We start from the raw sequence: 21,197 nt of genomic DNA, 5'->3' as shown, positions 1-21,197 counted from the left end.
CTCTGCGCGTAAAAGCATTTGTAAGTGTCTGAAAAGACAATGTACAAAGAACTACAAGAGACTCAGGATGGGGCTGGGGATTTAGCTCAGCAGCATGGCGCTTGCCCGGCAAGCGCGAGGTCGTAAGTTTGATTCCCGGTACAGGGAAACAAAAAAAAAGAGACTCAGGTGGGTGAGGTCAGAATGGGACCTGAAGGTAGGGGTGGGCAGAGGAGGGCTGGGCACTGAGACTCTTCGGCTCTATCCGTATTTAGGCCAGAGAGTCTTAAGGCATGGCTGCATGTCAAGGAGGGATTTGCGCTTTAATCCAAATTAAGGCAAGGCGAGCAGTTAGGAAGCTGCGGTGTGATCCTGTGAGACCGAGCAGCCTGGGGCATCGGACGGCTAACGGGGAACGTCTCCCCGGGGCGCAGGCAGAGGCTCCACTTCCCCTCGGGCCCCCTCCTGCTCCCGGGCAGACACCCTGCACTTGCAGGCAGGCTGTGCGGGGGCTCTGCGCACCCAGGTCTGGTCGAATCTGGAAAACTAGGGCTGGTTAAGAAAGGCTAGCGTGACCTTCCTCTGACTGCGCAGGGCCAGATGATAACAGCTACACAAGGCCACGGCGCCCTTGGCCCGGTCCTGCCCAACCCCGCCTCCTCCCTGGACGGCAGGCTCCTGTGCACTGCCACCAAGCGTGCCCCTGGACAAGGACGGCCTGGGGCACACCCCACCTGGGCTCGCTCCCACCACAAGCAACAGCAGCCAGGAAGCCGCGGCCAAGCCTCTTAGTGGATCAGTCTCCCCGTGATGGGAGCGACGCCAGCGCTCCCACACACGCGCTCTGATCCTCACACAGCCGTCCTCACCCACCCAGTTACTCCCAGCTCTCCACACCACAGATCCAAGGGCAGCTCTGACGCCGGTGGCAACACCTGCTGGACTACGCTGTGCTGGCTTTTCTACCCCAGCTGTGTGTAAAGTGTGCACGGAGGACAACTTACACCCCAGCTCCACAGGAGCTGCGCAGGACACCTGCCCCTCTCCCTGGGCCAGAGGCACTTCGATTTTTCTGCCTTTCTGCAGACTACATCAAAGTGGCAGCAATAAGCTTTGGCCAGGATGTTTCAAATACAAGTTGGAGAAAAATACTCGAGCAGATAAAGGCTTCTCTTTCAGAAAGCAATCTGGTCATTTGTATTCAGAAATATAAAAATGGAGAAACTGTTTCTGAACCCATCACCTCACAGCTGAAAGCTCACCCTGAGGAAATGACACTAAATGTGGAAGAGGCCAACACAGAATATTCTTCAGACTTGAAGACGTTCATTACAGTATTATTTACAGTCTTCTACTAGAGGAAAAGCTAAGGTAATTCTGCCAGAGTCTGCCCAACTACCACGCAGACATGGAAATTAATGAACATGAAGACTGTGAAATAAAATGGGAAGATGCTGATGGCATGGAATTTAAAAAAGCAAGACATAAACATTTGTATATCTACAGAATGAGCTCAGCTGTGGTTTAATTTAGAAAAGGCAAAATCTCTCAGATCTCTGCACAAGGAACAGCTTCCAGCAATCTCCGTGTTCCCAGGCAAGCCAGAGTCCTGCCCTCACCTAGGAGACCCCAGGGCGAGCGAGGGCAGCACATCACAGGGCTACCCGCACGGCTCTCCCTGACCAGCAGGGCCTCAGCCCTGGATTTGACTTGAGGACATTACCAGGGTAGTGGTGCTGGCAGCGGCGGCAGCGGCGGTGGCGGTGGTAGTTAGGGTAGCAGCAGCAGTTAGGCCGGCCTTCCTCCCTCTTTCTCTTTCTTTATAGGAGGCGCAGAATACAGAAGAGAAGGTAGGTGTAGAGTAAGAAGCAGATCACAGAGAGGAATTCCTCCTTCAGCTTGCTTTGCTACAAACAGGATTAACAAGTAAAGGCAAAAAGCCCCACTAGAAGGGAAAAAAAGAAAAGAAAAAAAAAAAGAAGGATGGAAGCGCAGTAGGGGAAAGAGAGGTAAATGTCAAGGCTGCAAAAGGAAAGGGACTCATTCTGATCACCCTTGTTCCAAGGCGAAGTCCTAACAAGCTGGTTCCTCATTACGGAGTCAAAGGTGAGCAGAGGGAACGGCATTTCCCAGAATAATGAGGGAGGCAATTCACCAGCAACGCGAGCACCAGCTAAGTGCTTCAACACATCCCGCAACGAACGGAGAGACAGGGCCAGGGAGGGAGGACAAGGCAAACGGGAAGTGCTTGGACAGCGGGGACACTCCCAGCCCTCCCAGCCAGCCCTCCCCAAGTTTAAAGACCACCACCAACCACAGAGCTAAAGGAGACTGCCTGCGTCTTTCCTGGACAGGAAGGTTAGCCTGAGGGTGGCATCACGGGCACCCTGTGTGCACCTCTCGGGGCAGGAACCAGGGAGGCTGCGGGGCACAGCAGCCCAGCCCACCGAGAGCCCCACCCCGACAGGCACCCATCCGAGCGAGCACGGGCCGTGGGCAGGGAAGCCGGGTGGGGGTGGCTCACAGACGACCAAGAGAGAAACCAGACTGGCAGGGGCACAAGCCCCGCAGCTGTGCTCACGAGGGGAAGATCCACGGGTCTGCTTCGCCCCGACAGGGCTGCGCTCGCGTGGGAGCCCGTGACAGACCCCTCACTCACTGTCCGCACGCACAGCTCCTCCAAATCCACTTGCAAACAGCCTGGCCCTATTGTGCCAAACAAGGCACAACGAAAAGGAGAGGAAGACGCTTCCAAGCCAGACCAAAATTCCCGAAGGCAGCGAGCTGGGCCCTCCCGCTACTTCCCCGCAGCCCTTCAGGCCAGCGCCTGCCCCGGGTGAGGGTGCGAGGCAGGATAGAGTCACACACAGGCGGGCTGGCCGGGGCTCCGGGGCTCAGTGACTGTTACTCAAAAGCTGCTGCTTCCTCTCTGTGCGCTAGCAGACTTACAGCACTGGCGAGCCTACGGGGGTGTGCTGGGAACGGACATGGCAAGGTGGGGCATCCCTCAGGCCCCCGGTGGCCTCTGCCCAGATTCCAGACCCACCGCCGGCCACCCATGTGCTCTCTCTTGCAATCTTCCCTCAGCAGGAACAGTGAAAAGACCCACTCGCCCCACTGGAGGAATTCAAGAGACCATGAATGAATTTGATGACCATGAACAACCACAGGGCAAAAATGGGTTGTCTGCACTTTTCCTGGAAAGGGAGGTCACCCTGGTGGCCGCGTCACGGGCAGCACGGTTGTGCCCTGGTCAGCAGTGTGCAGCTTTGGGAGGAGGCCTCAGGGAGGGGCTGTGCAGGTCCTCAAGGGTCATGATCTGGCCAGGTTGGTTAAAGGCTGCACTTTCAAGAGCCACAGACCCAGCCAGAGGCCTGGGAGTGAGGGGTCCTGACGGTGGGCATGAACACACGGGCAGGACACACAGAAAGACACCGCATGCCCTAAATCCTGACCAAGTGTGCACCGGACTGTGGGCGAGCTGCACGGTCAGGGAGGCAGACCTGGAGATAAGGCACAAACACAGACAAGCGCCCCTGCTAGCAAGCGCCCAGGGGCCTGGGAGCTACAGCCAGGGAGAGGTCAGCTCCAGTCTACAGAGCTAATGACAATGTATGCAAGTTAAAAGACGTCCAGAAAGGGACGGCATGCAGAGGGAACAACACAGCAAGGGCGGGCGCCGGGAGGACAAGCACCCGGGTGAAGGTAAGGCTAAGTGCAGCTGTGGGACACAGGGTGTGAAGGGGAAGAGCAGGAAGCGGCTGGAGGTAGATCAGAGCCAGATAATACATCCTCAGACGCCAAGCCCAAGACTTCAGATCCTTTAGACCCTTGGCTGGTGACACGTTAAAGGATTAAAAAGGGAGTGACAGCATCAGAACCAGAGAGGACTTGGACAGCTGAGGGAGGAGACCAGAAGGTACCTGGACCCAACTGGGGTCCCTTGGGAGAAGGGCCACCCGGCTGTGACTCACCTCCTCGGCCAGCTGCGGCCGCACTCCTCACCCACCCTGTAATCTTTATGACGGTTAACACTACACCTGCATTTCTGCGGATGGGCTCGTGCTGACAGGTGACGACCTGCCTTCCTTCCCTTAACTCTGGGTTTTACAGGCTCCATTCTGATGACTGTGAGCCAGGACAACGTCCACGCCCTGTTCATCACCTAGGAGGGGCACAGCGCGCTCGCCCTGTCAGCGCCTGACGTCCACCTCCAGACCAAGGTCGAGGAGGGACTTACGGTGGGATGCCCGCGTGTCAGAACAGTGCCCTTGGCTCCGAGAGCAGGACGAGCTGGGACCCAAGTGAGACCTCCTGCTAAAGCGGACACAGGGGCGGAGACTGAAGACCAAGGGCAGGCTTGCTCTTCCATCTTACGTGGTGAAGGCCCTCTCACCCACCCTCCAGCACCCTTATTCTGAGGTCATTCTCCTGGTGTCTGCAGGGTCCCACACTGAACAAGGTGAGCTAGCGGCTTCCTATGGACAGAAGTAGAAGCCATAAAACTCACAAAAGTTCACTCCTGTCTGTGTGGCCTGAGAGAGAAGCCTCCTCTGAAAACACCTCCTTGTGTCTGAGTCCTCTGAGCTTCCTGACCTGACTCACACCAGTACCCGGTACCCTCTGACTCCTGTGGGAAGAAGGGTCCTGGCGCTGGTGCTGAGACTGGGTGAAGCAGGAGGCAGAGAAAGAAGTAAAGATTTCGTCAGCTCGGAGCCAGGCAGGAACGGCAGAGGGTGGAGAGGAAAGACGCAAATCATAGGGCTAACTGCTAATATTTACTAAAGGCTTATCACTGGCCAGGTGCTTCACCACCCTAGGAGGGGGGCCCCAGGCCCTGCCTCGCCTACCCCAGGGCCAAGCGAGGGCTGAAGGGCTCAAGTCGCTTGCTCAAGGCCCCTGGCTGCAAGTGGCAGAGCCGGGGCTGAACCCCGGTGACGGGAGCAGGGCGATCACGCAGCCCTGGATACCAGGCCTTGACAAGCGCCCCCAGGCAGGGCTACCTGGCCTCCGAGACAGCAACTGCTGCTACAGGGAGAGGACTGACGTGGGTGTCAGGGCCGGGTTTCAGCCACAGCTCTGCGGTTCATTGTGATTCTCGTGGCCGTTCTCCCTCTTTGAGCGGTCCCCTCACTGTGACAGAGCGGGAACTTCCACTGTCTGGCCTCTGAAGTCTGGGCAAACTCTGAAGGGGAAGCTAAGGCGATGGAGGTGGGGCAACAGCACTGCTGAGACTGTCTAACTTTCCAACAGGGCAGGAAAGATTAGTTACTGAAAAACCTGTTTGGGTACCCCAGACCAATGTCTCAGTCTCAGAGGCCAGTACCACCTTTCTCTCTAACCTCAGAGGCGAGTAGCAGTTTAGAGTCAAAATGCACAGGATGTTTGGGACAGGAAGAAGAGGTTCTAATAGGGCTTATAGTCCGTAAGTTTTGTTTGTTGAATGAATAATGAACAAAAGTCAAACCTAGGTATTAGAATACCTCTGTCCTCCTCACCTAGAATACAACCATAAAGCAGAGAAGACAGGAAATTCCTAATCTGTAAACGGGTGTGCTCTAGAGGGGGCAATCCCCCACGCCCCACGAGTTCAAGTTCCTGGAACCACTTCACTTTGTATTAAGTAATACCCTTTACTGGAAAAGTAGGGCAAACTTCAAGCTACTTCCTGACTGGCTTATCTGGACTCTGGCTCTATTTTCCAAAAGGATAATCTGGGAGAGGTTGGAACAGAAGATATAAAATCAGCTCAGGAAGAAGCAAAGATTCCCCTAAGGTAGAAAGTTAATACTTAGCAGAAAAAGAAAAGAAGAGAAAAAATATGCAGAGAGGAGGCAATGATACAAGACCAGGAAAAAATGGATGTATGTATGTTTAATATTTGATCTGACTGACTGACTGATTGACTAGTCCTGGGGGATCAAACCCAGGGCCCCATCATGTTAGGCAAGCACTCTAGCACCGACCTACACCCCCAGGGTCTAAAAATAAAATATTTCAGATGTGGAGTTGCAAGTGAGAAAAGAGAAGGAGTGAGGAGAAAATGGAATTCTTAGTATCCTACAAAAAGTAAGGTGGGGCTGGGGACGTGACTCGGTCCTATAGCTCTTGCCTTACATGCATAAGGCCCTGGGTTCGAGCCCCAGCCTACCAAAAAAAAAAAAAAAAGTAAGGAGGAAGGAGGGAGGTGGAACTAATTTAGGCCTGTGTCACCGAAGTGTGATTCACAGACCCCTGAGCACTTGCAATGATTCTTGGAAAACAGTGCTCTGGTTAGGCGAGCTAGGAAACCCTTCAGCAGGTCCCCGTGCCCGTTTACGGAAGAAATGAGATATGCCTTCCTCAAACAGGTCTCGAACCCCTGGACGAGAGGGCTCAGAGGCCGCTCTGCTTCTAGCACTCTCTTGCTCGAATCTCCAAGTGGGGCGGGGGACGCAGCTCTTACGCAGTGCCCGGTGGCCACCAGCACAGTGCTGCCACTGACCCAGGCTGGCTTGGTTTTGTGTGGGGCGGGCAGGATTGTGTAGCCAATGTAAGATATCCAGAATTGTTATTTTAAGCCCAGGGAATATCTGCATAAATTATATTATAGAAATTTAAACTGTCCAAATTCTACTGGCCCAATATTTGTTTCAACTTCATAAACAAGAAAGTCTCATATTCACCTAAAATTCAGCATAGCGATACATTAAGATTTCCAGCCTTTTTTTTTTTTTTTGGTTTTTTCCAGTACCGGGAATTGAACTCAGGACCTTACGCTTGCCAGGCAGGTGCTGTGCCGCTGAGCTAAATTCCCAGCCCCCTTCAGCCTTTCTTGAGTGTGGCTCTGGGTGGCAAAATTTCAGCATTACCACTAACTCTTTCACTTCCCTACCCACACCAAGCTCCTAGTGCTGCGAACTGAACCCAGGGCCTCCGCACTTAGCTCCACCCCCTACCCCCACTCCTGCTTTATTTTCAGTCAGGGTCTCACTAAGTTGCCCAAGCTGGGCTTGAACTTGTGACCCTCCTGTCTCCCGCTGAGATCACAGGAGATTCCACTGCAGAACGGAATCCAGTTTCTTTCACCCTCTTTATGAAGTATACATGTTAATAACTGTAGGGCAACAAGAGCACAGTTGTCTGCTGCTCTGGCAGACGGGGGGGCATCCGATCTGACAGTACTGGGCGATGGTGTATTATCCGGTTTCTGGTATAATAACCACCACATGCAGCTGGCGTGAGCTGTCCTGTGTAATCCTTGTTGGGCTCTGGTGACAGTGGCTTCCTCGTCTACACGTTCAGTGCCACTTTAATAACAACAGGCTCCTAAATCTTGCTATGATCCATATAAGCTCAGCGGCATTAGATGCGTTTATCAATGACAGGGCTTCCCTTAAATACTTGAACTGACCTGCATTTCGTAGGACCTGCACTCTGTTTGCTCTTTCACTCTCCAATATTCTGCCAAGGTGAACCACAATACATAACTGTCTTGCTTGCAAGCGCTCACAGGCCCCTGCTCTGTACCTCCCTCGGCTAACAGCCTCACCACTACTTACTCACCGCTACTTTTCTAACTGAGCTCCGCTTCTTCGCAGCAGGCCTGTTCTCTCCTTCTCTGGCTGGCAGGCTCAGGTCCAGGGCCTGACCCAGGGCCTCTGGTGCTTTCCTACTCCAGCACTGGTCATTTCCACCTCCGAGAACATGCAGGCTCCTTTCTTCCTTCACAGCCCCACTCACTGGCCCCAGACGAGAGGCCCATCTCTCCCCAGTCTGTAGAACCTGGTTTACATCCCAGCTCTTCCAAGTCACTGCTCTTTCTCCTTCTCAGTGTTCAAAGCACTTCACAGCCACCACCAAATCACATGCTACTTGGGGTTGTTACGAAAGTGCTGCCTGGGAAAGTCCCACTTGCCAAAAGTGGGCTGGAAGCTTCAGGACAGGCGGAAGTGAGACCTTACACTGCTTCCGAATCTCCTTTCCTGACTGACACAGCCCCGTGCACAGCAGCCCTCAGAAATGCTGGATGGACAGACTGCTGTCTCCATTTTCCCTGCTGGCCCAAGGGAAGGCGCACGGTCACTCCGCATGGACAACCTTACTACTGAAGCAGACGCGGCGTTCGTCCTGAGATGAAGCGGCATTGGGCTTTGAGCACATGAGCACATTGTCTCTTCAAACCATGTCACTGCACCTAGCAGATTAGGGTCTAAAGACATGAGTCGAAGTGTTTGGAGGTAAACTTGAAATACTAAAGCGATACTCTTGGAAAAACAATCGTGTTCCTCAAGCAGACCACAACCAACAGTTATTCCAATGGGAATCTCTCCTAGGTCAATCTGATTCTCCAGACTGGGTGATGAGGCTGACCTGTCTTCAGCTCGAGTGTCCTAAGCAGGTCTAAAGATTAAAACACACGGGTCAGATACGCAGCGAGAAGCTTCTTTTAGACCCACCCAGCCCACGTGACTCTCGTACGGTCTGGAATCAGGCTTTCCCGGCCCTTCACCAGGGACTGGCGTGCCACCCCACTCAGCACACTGTCTTCTGTGGGCACCTCAGAAAGTACTGTGACTAGGGCCGGGGACTTAGCTCAGGGGCGCACCATCTGCTGGCAAGCATGAGATCTGAGTTCGATTCCTGGTTCCCCTTCCCCTCACACAAAAACTGTGACGAGGTAAATTCTGAAGTTTCCTAAAACTCTGAAGTCCAAAGGGAAGTTTTATTTTTCAAAGTAAACAGGGAAATCCAAGGCTACCCAAGTATAGGAAATCATCAGTGCTTTATTTTGAGATAATTAGGGTTGTCTTTTTTCTGTCAATTTTGCTGGAAAGCACCTCCAACACACAAACACACCCCCCCGCCCCCCGCAGCAATTTCCTTTGACTAACAGAGTTGACAGCAACGAGCGATCGAGCACACTGTCGGCATTTAATTGAAACGCGCGGTTAACTAAGGGTGGGGGTGGAGGCAGAGCTGCCTGCTCACTCACCACCGAGCCAACAGAACCACTCCCCGCCCTCGGCGCTCATCACGCACTACCTGCGCGGACGCACCCTCCCCCCATCTTCCCAACCTCACCTGGTTGATAACATAGATACCATAGTCCAGCTGCTGGCGCTGCAGAATTGGGTGCAAGTAATACAGCCAGTACTTGAGGTGCTCCTGCCGGTTGCGGAATGGAATGATGACGGCCACCTTGTGAGGAGAGAGGCAGTCCTTGGGGGTGTGACGGCCGCCCATCCTTATCTCTGGGTTCTCCTTTGCCAAGAGCTCCAGATCCACAGGAATGTTAAACTCGATCAGCATGGGGCCCACTAGAGAGGCGGAGGAGAGCAGGAGTTAGGAAGCCATGGGATGCACCCTTCCCAGACTACCGTGGCCAGGCCACGGTGGAGAGGAGCACCTTCAGGGAGGCCGCGTGGGTGTGGAAAGGGTGCTCACCCCGCCCAGCAGCAGGGGGCCCGTCTCTCCAAAGCCCTGAGCAGCCCCGCCTCCCAGGAAACCCCTCAGTGCCTGGCAAACCCAGGGCTGGTTACCCTCGGAAGCGCCCCCTGCCCAGGACCCCCCTGCCACCCTGACTCCACTGTACAATCGCGGTAACTCCTGCTCAGACATCCCGACAGGCTGCTGTAAGGATGAGCGAGCAGAGACGAGAAAGGACTTTCTCAGAAATCCTTAGGCTAAGACTGAGCCCTGCCATCCGCCAACTGTGGCCTTGGACAAAGGACTGAAACTGTCTAACTGGAGAAAGGCGTGTGTGTAGGTAGTGCGGGAGGTCAGCGTGGGGGAAACCAGCTTCCAATTAAATGTAGTGGGGAGCAACCGAGCTGAGGGGGGGTTGAACCAAACTCACGGGGAGCGGGAGGCAATGGACGCTGGAGGAGAAAGCAAAGACACTGCGGGGAAGAGCATCAAAGAACGCTTAGTAAGCGTAGGAGTAACAGTAACCAAGGGGACAGACAAGGATCGCAGGTGAATTCGAAGTTTCTGGCCTGGAAGAACACGGATTCAGATCAGAGACCTAAGTCAGAGAATTCCCGGTTCAGAAGAAAAGGGTTCAGAGATGAGGTGGCAGATGCTGAGGGAGCAGCAGGTTAGGAGCAGAGCGAGAAGGAAAAGGTCGAAGTCCCCGACAGGGCCTGGGGCACACATGGCGTCGTCCAGGCATATAAGGGGAATCAGAGACATGCAAGATGTACACCTGCCTCACAGCACTGCCTGCCCCTCAGACTTCCCCGAAATGGGTTCCTGGGAACACCAGGCCCAGAAAGGTGCTGGCAGAAAACACAACCCTGGTCAGGTCCGGGAGGGAAGCCTGCTTCTGCAAAAGCATACGGCACACCAGCGGCCCCGAGACACTGCAGACAAAGAGCCTCTCTCACTGTGTGAGCTCGCTATCTCCCCTGCTCCTTGCTCACAGAATTGCTCGGTCAGAGAACACCTCTGGGAACTGTTACTATACTGCCGCCAGATGTGCCTGCGAAGCAAACCAGCCACTAGGCCAACGGAGCCTACAGAACCGGAGGCACGCTAACCACAAGAGCAGCTTGGGCTCGCTGGCAACGCCGCGGTGAGATCCACCCAGCCCTGCCCGGGCCCGGCTGCGGACCTAAGTCTGCCCCGCTGAGCAAAAGCACACGGCTCCCCACGCACCCCGTGTGCCCAGGGATCACACACCCTCCTGAAACAAAACAGCCTGGGAAAAGGAAACTGTCAGCCGCCTCCTTCCTGAGGGCAGTGCCACTCCCTTCCCTTCCTCAGAGCACTCCCCACACCACACCACCTCCTCCCCACCTCCAGTAACCCACTCCTTCAGCTCAGGGCCATTCCCTTTAGCTCACTGTCTTCCGAGCACAGCTCTGACCAGACCACTTTCCCACGGAAACCGTCCCATGGCTCAAGGCTGTCTTATACACGGTAGGGCCAAATCCCGCAGCTAGGCAACAAGGCCCTCCAGTCAGCTGCCTGCCTCTATCTCCGCCACTATAAACCATGCCTACGTCACCTACGTCCACCTTTCCCTTTGCCAGAAATGCTCTTCTCCCGTGCACCACAAACTTCTGCACTGAGAGACAGGCTTTGCCTCAGCTGGGCTTCACCCTTTTACTCTTCATTACCACAGAATTCGGCAGCACATCTCCAAGGCAGAAAAGATCCTCCAAACTTAGCCAGGCATGGTGGCACATGCCTGTAATCCCAGCACTCGGGAGGCTGAGGCAGGAATATTGCTGTGAGTTCAAGGCCCACCTGGGCTACAAAGTATGTTCAAGGGCAGCCTGCACTACACAGCAAGTCCTTGACTCAAAAAGAAAGAAGGAAAAGAAAAGTTAAAAGTTCTGCTTCCTCCCTAGTCGTGACCTCCCTCCTGGAGGCCAGGGCCCTGGAAGATCAGTCTCCCATGGGACTGCTGCTGCTGACTCAGCTCCAGCCTCCCAGGACGCCCTCAGGGAAGCAGGCGCTATAATCCACGACTGAGTCAGCGGTCGCCGTGGACCAGTTTCCCAAACCTATCATCAGAATCTCTTAAGGCAATGGGCATGTGAAGTCTCAGGGCCTCCCCTAGACAGTCCAACTCAGCAGATCTTGGGCAGGACTGACAGGGATAATTAACAAGGCCTAGTCAGTGATGGTGAACCACTTAGAGCTGTCAGCGACACAAACAGACCCCTGAGGCACCTGTGCTGCAGGTGCCCCACCACTGGCACAGGTGATTCTAACGAGGCACGCTGGGCAACAGGGAGCTGGATGGCGCATTTGCTAAGGCTTGAGGCTTTCGGTAATGGGGGTCCTCAGGGATTCCCACCATTTCCATCCTTTCCCACAAGGTCCACCTGGCCTAGGCCGTTCAATTTTCCACCCTGGCAAAGACCTCTAGGAGGCCCCATGAGAAACAAGAGAAGAAGATGCATCACTAGGCCCTTCTCACTTCAGAGGGCCCCTCCACATCTGCAACCCAGCCTGTCTTTTCTTCTGAAGACATTACTAATCATCACGCACTTTCGGGAACCCAAGAAACATCTGCCTGTTACCCTAAGACTCACTCATACATTCTGAAACCACCCCAGGAGACCAGCACTCACGTGCGGCCTGGCCGCCTGCCTGCGCAGATACCTGTGGGCTGCTTTCCTCAGACAGGAAAGGGGCCGTGAGGCAGAGAGCCCCACACAGGAGGAGGGTGCTCCGGCCCTGCTCCCGCTGCACAGGGATTTGCTGGAGGTCCTTGGACAAGCACCATCCACTCTTTCCCCGCTAGTTTCCCCACTTATAAATGGCAGGACTTTGACTGGATGAACGCCCACAGGTACTCGGGAAACTGGACAGAGAACAAGGACCCGAACCAAGATCTCCCGAAGACTCTTCCCTGCCCCCGAGAGCGCACGAATGACCAAGAGGATGGGCGATGAGTGTCCTGGATGGGAGAACAGAAAGCAGACCCGACCACCAAGTGCACACCCAGCCAAGTGCCCACCCACCACGTACGCTGCTCAGCCTCTTCCCCGTGTCCGCCTCCGCCACGGTGCCCTCTCCCTGCCCGACACCCTTCCTCCTCGCCCTCACCTCCAGGGCTTACCTCCATCCGCAGGACACACGCCTCATCTCCATCCCGTGTCTCCCTCCAGGCCACACAGCCACGGAGAGAGAGGCCATGGCCAGCCACGTGCCGCGGTCACCTAAATTCAACTTGCCCCAAAGAACTCATGAGGCCTGCCCACCTGCACCCCAGCCTAACCTCTGCCCTCGCGGTGCTTCCCCACGGCTCCCCAGCAACGGACACTGCTGTGCGCCCAGTACGGGAGCGGACGTGGACTGTCCACCTCCCGTTCTCGCCTTTCCCCAACCCAAACTACATCTCCCCCTTTGCCCGCCTCTCCCTCGCCTCCCGAACACGCAAACTTGCACACACACGTCAACATGCTGGCAACCCACAGGCGCCACCAGACACAAAACCAGGCTTTCTACTGTAAAACTTTCTGTTGAGACAGGGTCTCGCTATGCAGTTCAGGCTGGCCTCGAACTCGCAACGATCCTCCTTGCCTCAGCCTCCCGAGTACTGGGATTACAGGCATGCGCCACCACGCCCAGCAAAACATTTGTTTAATGCAAACACTCCCTGTGATGTATGAAGGCCACGTTCAACCTGTTTCAATCAATATCTTCTGTGGGTACCAACTGACAGCCCAGTGCGCCAGCCCAGAGGTCTGGGCTGAGGGAGGAAGGGTGGGCAAGACAGTTCCTGCTTCCCCGGTGCTCCGTGCCGGGCACACAGAGAAACTCACCCTGTTCTCTATCGCTCCTCCCACGGCTCTGTGCAGCGCTTCATCACTGAACAGCTTCTGCCTCTCCTGCCCCTCAGCCCTCTCCCCACCCCACCAGGCCTCCCACGCGGAGCACGCCTGAGCCCCAGCCCTGCCCTCTCTGCGCAACTTGACATACCCCCCCATCTTCTACCCGCAGCCCCCACAACTCCAGGACCCTGAAGCTCGCACCCTGAGACTGACGCGCACACCACAGCACCAGACCTGGAGGTGAGCGCCTTCCTGGGCCCACAGCCAACCGGGGGGGCCGCCCGGGAGCCCAACAGGGTCTGCCACAGTGCCGGGCCGACCGCCACCGCACACCCGGCTCGGCCCCAGCGAAGAGGCCCAGAGCTCACACTCCAGGAGGGCAACGATCACCACCGTTCAGAGTCATGCAGACCCACTACCAGGTCTCAAAGTCGCGGCCCGGGGCTCCAGGGAGACCCCCAGGAGGATGCGAAGGGCAGCAGCCCTCAGGCCCGCCCGGGGCAACCGTACCGTGCAGCACATTGCATGTGCTACCACAAAGCCCTCAGCCTGCTGAGCTGGCTTGTGTGTTTTCCTGGCTCCGGGTCTGGGAAGCAGGGTTACATAAACAGAGGAGCAGATGTGAGCTGTCCTCAGCTCCCCCAGCCCAAGTCCCGCCACGTGGGCCTCTCGGCTGGGAGTCCAGGTCATGGCCTTGCGTGTAAGTCCCTCAGTAACTTCAACGCGTGAGCTCCACTCACACGAATCCCACCATTCCCTTGCCCAGCACGGCAAACCCAAACACACACGAGCTCCTCTATCGAAAGCCGCGCTAACTCGAGCCAACCCCGGCCCGCCCTCCTGCCTTGTTTCCGTGCTGCTGAGCCACGGTTCAACCCTCCAGCCTCAGGAAAGCAGGCTGACAGGTCAGTGAGCGGTGCAAGACACAACCCTTGCTCTGAGGCTGGCTGTGACACTGCTGCACCGGAGGGGAAGAGATGATAAAAGTAAGGACCACTAGGTGGTCTTCATCAAGCTGGCAAAACACAGGAACGCCCTTTCCTTAGGAGAATACAGCACCCTTCCTCCTAAGATGAAGAACTGCTTACTTTTCAAATGTTAAAGTACAGCATCCTTTGCCTTACTAAACAATCATGGTAGATTTTGACGGTGGCTTTTTAACATTAGGTTCTTTGGGGTTCTTTTTTAATCCTTTGTTGGCAGTCATGGGTCAGGCCATTGAGTTTCTTCTGAAAATGTCCTGAATAAAAAATTAAAATATTTTGCCGGGCATGGTGGTGCTGACCGGTAATCCCAGCACTCAAGAGGCTGAGGCAGGAGGATCATTGCGAGTTCGAGACCAGCCTGGGCTACAAAGTGAGCTCAAGGCCAGCCTGAACTGCATAGTGAGACCCTGTCTCAAAAAGACAAAACAAAAAATTAAAATATCTAGACACTGGGTGTGGTGGCATGTCCCTACAATCCCAGCACTCAGAAGGCTGGGGCAAGAGGACTGCCTCGAGTTCAAGGCCAGCCTAAACTATATGGTAAGATCCTGTCTTGAAAGAAAGAAAAGAAAGAAAAGAAAGAAAAGAAAAGAAAAGAAAGGAAGGAAGAAAGAAAGAGGGAGGGAGGGAGGGAAGGAAGGAAATTAATTAATTAATTAATTAAAATATTTGGGAAACGCTGGGGAACGTGGGGAACTATGCAATGCCCGGAACACCGTTCTGGGCATGGAAAGCTGGGATGCTGGGATGCTGGGAAGTCTTCCCGCTCAGGTCTCAGATCTGTCACTGCACTGCACAGTCCCTCCTCGGGCCGTGTCCCCAAACACAGTGCTGCTCCTCAGGCGCACGTGGACAGGACACCTCTCTCACCCCAACTGCAGAGGGGTGCGGCGAGCAGGCACTACTGCCGAATTCCTAGACGTGGGAAAGACTACCATGCAGTGGTTTTGCAAAAGCATGGTGCCCCCTGAGGGTCCTCAGACTAAAAATGAGAAGCACCACCTAAGACACGGGCTCATCGCAAACCTTCTCCTCAGCCCTTTCGGGAGACGCTCTCCCAAGGTATCCAAGGACTTGGACATCCCAAATCCAGTAGCTTCCCGGCCTCAGCTCAAATCTCGCTCCCCAAGGAAGCCTGTCCAGGGCACCTGAAGTGGGTTTTTATTCTTCATGCATGTAGCCTAAGTACTAACAGCACCACACCCACTCTAACATGTACCCAGTCAGTACTCACGGTGTCCCAGGAGGAGCTGGGCGTGCAGAGGCACGGGCTGGTTAAGGAGTCTTTGCCTTTAGGGGAGCAGGGAAACCAACCAATCAGACGGCGTGGGAAGCGTGAGAGTGGTGAGAACAAGCTGAACTGGCGCAAAAGCAGGAAGATCAACGCCAGGGCCAGGGAAGACAGTCAAGGAAAGCTTTGCAGAAAAGCAGTCGCCTCAGCTGGGCCCTTCGGTTCCCCTTGGGCAGGAGGAGACACAAAGACCAACGTCCATTTGCCAGTGAGTTCCTTGGCTACCATGGACGTGAAATACACAAAAGGCCTGTACTGCATGGATGTGCACACCCATCCTCCCTGCTTTTCTGCCACTGACACAGCAACAAGGAGAGTGTCAATAAGCCAGAAGAAAAGTTGATGCAGAACATGGGACAGACAGCTACTAGCAGGCACACACAATTCCCATGTTAACCCATTCTCACCAAGTTTTAAAATCTAACCCAAACCAGGCGTGGTGGTGCACGCCTGTAATCCCAGCACTCAGGAGGCTGAGGCAGGAGGATCATTGCAAGTTCAAGACCAGCCTGGGCTACAAAGTGAGCTCAAGGCCAGCCTGAGCTGCATAACTAGACCCTGTCTCAAAAAGACCAAACAAAATCTAACCCAAAAAAGGCTCATGGAAATGACTTCAATCAGATGTTCATGGTATTTTATTTATAACTTTGGGTGTATCTCTAAAATTGAACAATACAGCGCCTGTCTGGTAAGAGCAAGGTCATGAGTTTGATTCCCAGTACCAGAAAAAAATAAAAAATAAAAAATAAAATTGAACAATAAACATTTTAAACTATTTATGAGAATGGGAAAGGTGACCCCCTCCATCTTCTGAAGTAAAGATTTCAAAACATACAAAGTGCTTCCCAGAGAACAGGAATTCCCCATTCCTACTGCTGATACGGTATCTCTTCGGCACACACGAAGAACGCAAGTTCAACACCCACTCATCTTTCTGCCAACTCATTACCCAAGCCACTATTTACACCCCAGAAAAGAAACACTTTTTCAACAGGAAACAGAACACATCTGCGGTCTCAAAATCCTACATCTTGGGGATGTAGAGAAAAAGCAAACTATCTGCTTGAAACATAAAGGCGGCTGTCAGAAGAGCACGGCACAGCCGGGCCAGGGGCCAAGCGGGGCCAGTTGCTCCTCCACGCTCAGGAGCAGCGCTGCCGCATGCCTGATGCGCCCCACTTCGCCGTCTTCCAAGGTATGGCCTGAAGGTGGCCACAGCAGAAGAAGCGCGGCCTTGGTAGAACTGCCATTTCTTACACCTCGTCTCCCTGCCCGGAAGTCCTAGCCAACCTTCCAAGGCCGAGGCTCTGGTTCACTTTCAAACTACTCGGGACGCTTCTATCCATCACTCACACCGGCTCTCAAACTGCAGAATGCAAGAAGAGTCATCTGGGGAAGTGCAGCAACCTGCAGCTGCTTCTCACCAGCAATTCTGGTTCGCCCGAGACAAGGGTCCGGGACACTGCATTTTAACATGCACTCTGGGTAATTTTTTAAAGTTAAATTTATTTTGGTCCTAGAGATTAGGCCCAGGGCCTTCTACTGAGCTACAACCCCAGCCTCAGCACTCTAGATAATGTTGATGCAAGTTCCCAGGCTGTATTTTGAGAAACGCTAGTTTAGTGGTTGACTCACTAACCACCACCTGCTTTCCGCCCTTGGGAGGCTCTTTAAATATGATAAACCGTGAAAAACAACTTGGGGCAGGAGGTCTAGCTCAGTGGTAGAATTCTTACCCAAGGCCTTGGGTTTGATCCCCGACAAGGGAGAGACGGAGGGAGAGAAGAAGAGAAACAACCTACACCTCAGAACGACTGCGTAATTCCCCTCTCTGATACTGCACACCACGAAACAGAAAATGCTTCACTTTGGGCTTTTGCAAAGGGTCGGATGCAGTAACCACACTGGATGAATGATCTGAATAGGTACATTTTAACCCTTCTGCAGTCTTCATCTTCTAAGTTCCATTCTCTCTTCTTCTGATTTTAACTTACTCACATTGGTGCTTTTTAGGGTATTTGTTCTTATAAATTATGGCAAAAACTTATAAAAGAGGTAAAGTAACAATCTTTCAGAGTCCAACCCAAACGTCACCCCTCTTCAAAACTCTCCCCGAGCCTCCCCAGACCCAACAGTCCCTGCCCCATCTGCCAAAGCAGCCTTCCCACGCCTGCCTTAGAGCCCGGCCAGCAGGGGCGGGTCTGCTCGCCTCGCACGAGATCGGGAGCTGTGTCGCACTCCTGTCCTTCGGATGGTTCCTGGTACAGCCGGGTAAAAAACACAGCACTCATTCCACTCGGAGTCACAAAGCTGACCCAACGTGCAGGGAACCGTCTTGCCTCTGGCGTCTTAGATTCCAAAGTTTTTTCCTAATTACATATCTGCAACCAAAGTGGGAGCAAAAACACCCCTTTGTAGCTCTAATGGTGCCTTCTGTTTCCAGGTAGAGCACCTGACTCATCAGCTACAGGCACATGTCTAACCTTAATGTAAACCTAAGTGTCCTGCAGGATCCAGGGCCATAATTTTAGAGTTTCTGGCAGCAGATGACCTAACCTCCTAGCAAAAACGTTCCACCTCCTCGTCTGAGCCTCACAACGCCACGGCAAACCAACCCCTCACCCAGTGCACTTGTTCCTCGAGAAAATAGCCCAAAGCTCGAAGTGTGACGCGTGCTGTAAGATCACCAAAAAACCCCAGGCAGTTGCTCAGTCCAAGATGCTGTCACCAAAGGTACCGAGGCCTCAATGTAAGGATGCAAAGTAATGACCAGGATCCACCTCAAATTAGAAACCAAAAAATCCTTCTAGACCAGAGCTAGAGGCCTCCAGAACTACTACACGTGAAGGGAACTGAAGGCCGAAGAGGCCCAGAGCTCCTCAAGAACACTGTGAAGATTCACAAAGCAGCTGTCCTCACCTCCAACACGCCTTTGGGGCTCTGGCGCACACAGAGGCACCTACACAGTAGAAGGCAAAGGACTTACGCTTCTATTCTCCCTGCACTGCGTCCACGGAGATTCTGTCATAGAATTCTTCTCCATCTTGGGTTCCAGGAGCCGGCATGCTGAAGTGGTGTAAAAGTGAAATCTTGCTAGGCTACTTGGGAGGCTGAGGGAAGAGGATCACTTTATTTGATAATATCCTTAATCTACACCCCCTTCCTCTTCACCTCTTCCTGCTCTGTGGCTGGGCTGGTCTTGAACTCACAATTGTCCTGCCTCAGCCTCCCAAATGCTGGGATTACACTCATGTGTCACATGCCCAGCTTTAATGCCTAAACAGTGAATTTCTTGGTCACAGCTCTGAAATTAAGTGGTCCAGTAGGACCAACAAGAGACTGCAGGGAAAACTCTAAGAGACTCCAGAACTGGGGCAAGATGATTTTCTGTCCTGGGGTGATTCGAGGAAAAGGTCTCCACAAGCAGGGAAGCCATTGCCAGGCTGGATCAAGAAACAGTGCCTGCAGACCCCCGTTTTCACAGCCCAGCTAATGGGCTCCCCGGTGTTTGGCCCGTGGGGGAGGGGAAAGTCCCAGGAGGAATTTATGTTTTGGTCTTGGAGCAAAGGCCAATTTCTCCCTCTCCCTTCCTGAGCTGGAATTTGTGGAAACAGGACTTGCCCACAGCAGTACTCCCAGGCAAAACTCCTAGAATCTCCACGTCGCCTCAGGAAAACCCAGCGGTCTCTCTCTCCTCCAGGAATTACAGCACATCCAGGGAGGGTTTGCACTTGGCAGAGAGGAGACCCAGACAGGCAGCCAGTGTTTTATTTTAAACCTTCACACTTCCAGGCGGGGCAGTTCCACTTCCTCCTTGGGCCTCCCCCTCAGCTTGGAGCTAGTGACGCCGGCAGGTAACCCAGGGCCCGGCCCTTGAGAACTCAACAGCCACCTGTACCTGACCCCTCAAGAGAGGATGCTGGAGAGAATGCTTTGCTCTGTTATCTTCCTGAGCCACCAGCTGGAAGAAATGTAAACATCTGACACAGTCTACAGAAACCAGGTGCAACTTCCAAGGAAAGCTGCATAGTAGAAAAAAGTCACAGACCCAAGTTCAAATCACTGCTTCACCTCAAAAGCCATCGGAGTTTCACAACTCACCTTGTCGATGACAGCCATAGTATCCAGTGCACAGCTGGCCTACAACACATATTTGCTGAATAAATATATGAGCAAACACTTGCAGGCAAGCCTGATGCTCAAGAGGCAGACAAGTTACTCTTACCAGATTTGAAAAGAGATAAGATGTCATAAAGACAGAGTGTGTGCTGAGGCGTTACCTGAATTTAGCTATACAATACCAGCATTTTTAAAACATGGAGGAACAAAAGTTATACACAGTTACAGAAAAAAAAGTGTCAGAAATTGCACAAAACAAAGGGGAAGAGTTTTATGTTCAAACAAAATACAGCATGGGCAACGTGAAGAGATAAACAGAATCAGCGAGAATAGCTACAATGTCTAAGACTAGCAGAAGAACCTCGAGTGCCTATAATCCCAGCACTCAGGAGGCTGAGGCAGGAGAATCGCATGAGTTTGAGGCCAGCCTGGACTACACAGTAAGACTCTGTCTCAAAAAACTAAATGAAGTGAAATGAAGTTTGATAGCTGCATGAGAAAGAAGGAAGGAAATAAGGGAGTAACAGAGGACGGAGCTGGATGTGTCCTTTCAGGGCTCACAGAGGAGGGGGCGGTGATCCTCTAGATGGAGACTAAGGTCCCTGAGGCAAGTCTGCAATACTGTAAGGATGGATTTGTCAAGAGTTGACAAAGTAAACTCCTTTCCCTACTCCAGCTTTTGACCTATCAGCTACCTTTGTATACTGGCGCTCTCCTGGTAGGGCTGCCTACCGCCAAAGAAGTCTAACCCTCTTGAAAGCTCTAATTTTCCAAGAAAGCAGCAACTTAGCATCCTAGCATGGAAGTCTGTCTCCTGGGGCATTGTGTTACGGAGTCAGCTGGTCCTCTGATCAGTTCTGGAGGCCTGATGAATTTCTGGGCCCGCAATGCCAACTGCACGCACTGTACTGCACTGTACATCCTTCTCGCTCCATCTAGAACCAGGGCTTACGTTGTAGAAGGCCTAATGCCCCCTGCCCCCTCGGGGAAGTCCACCAGCGACGCACTCCTGGCACTTTAAATGCAGCCAGTTCTAACCTCTTCCTCTAAGGGGTGGAGACAGTCAGGCTCCCTTTCAAGTGGCAAGTGAGATAATACACGTACATGCTTATCACAGTGCTCGGCACTGGGGTGTTCAACAACTGTCACTTCACCTTTTTTCCCTTTACTCCACAGAACTGAAAAGCTTACAGGTTATCACAGCTTTATCCATACAAGTAGCTCAATTTTCATATTTGAATTCTGAACCACTAGCTTCAGTGATAAATCCCGAAGATGGACCCCTTGAATCCCAGGGATAGAAGGCTTCTTGCAACACATGGAGGTTGAAGGCTACTTTGTTCCCTTTTTTTATTTTCAAGGTCAAATACTAAAACATTAAAGAACCAACTTAGAGGAAAATATGGGAAAAGAAATTTTATAATCTTGAGATGATGAATATCTTTCAAAGTATGAAAATAATCTACTATCATAAAGAAAAAACATTTAAATAAACAAAAATTCAAAATTTCTACATAGCCAAAGATACCAGAAATAAAGTTAAAAGACAAC

General features: G+C 53.0%; 1 protein-coding gene across 6 annotated transcripts in view; it reads right to left on the bottom strand.

Annotated features, from left to right (window-relative positions):
• Positions 1–21,197, bottom strand: part of B4galt1 (UDP-Gal:betaGlcNAc beta 1,4- galactosyltransferase, polypeptide 1) — a 45,405-nt gene that overhangs the window by 11,964 nt on the left and 12,244 nt on the right. For 4 of the 6 annotated variants that reach the window (XM_013522995.1, XM_013522991.1, XM_013522992.1 and 1 more), the window contains exon 2: positions 9,043–9,278. In XM_013522995.1, the coding sequence (XP_013378449.1) occupies positions 9,043–9,270 (228 nt within the window). In that variant the 5' untranslated portion in view covers positions 9,271–9,278. Of the gene's footprint in view, positions 1–9,042; positions 9,279–10,772; positions 10,791–18,513; positions 18,690–21,197 lie in introns of those variants that run through there. The other 2 variants (XM_013522994.1, XM_013522993.1) reach the window with 2 other exon arrangements.

The sequence above is a fragment of the Chinchilla lanigera genome, unplaced genomic scaffold, assembly GCF_000276665.1.
Source record: "Chinchilla lanigera isolate Chin_1 unplaced genomic scaffold, ChiLan1.0 scaffold00071, whole genome shotgun sequence".
Classification (NCBI taxonomy): Eukaryota; Metazoa; Chordata; class Mammalia; order Rodentia; family Chinchillidae; genus Chinchilla; species Chinchilla lanigera.
Note: the sequence above shows the minus strand (reverse complement) of the source record. Positions and strands in the feature narration are given on the sequence as shown.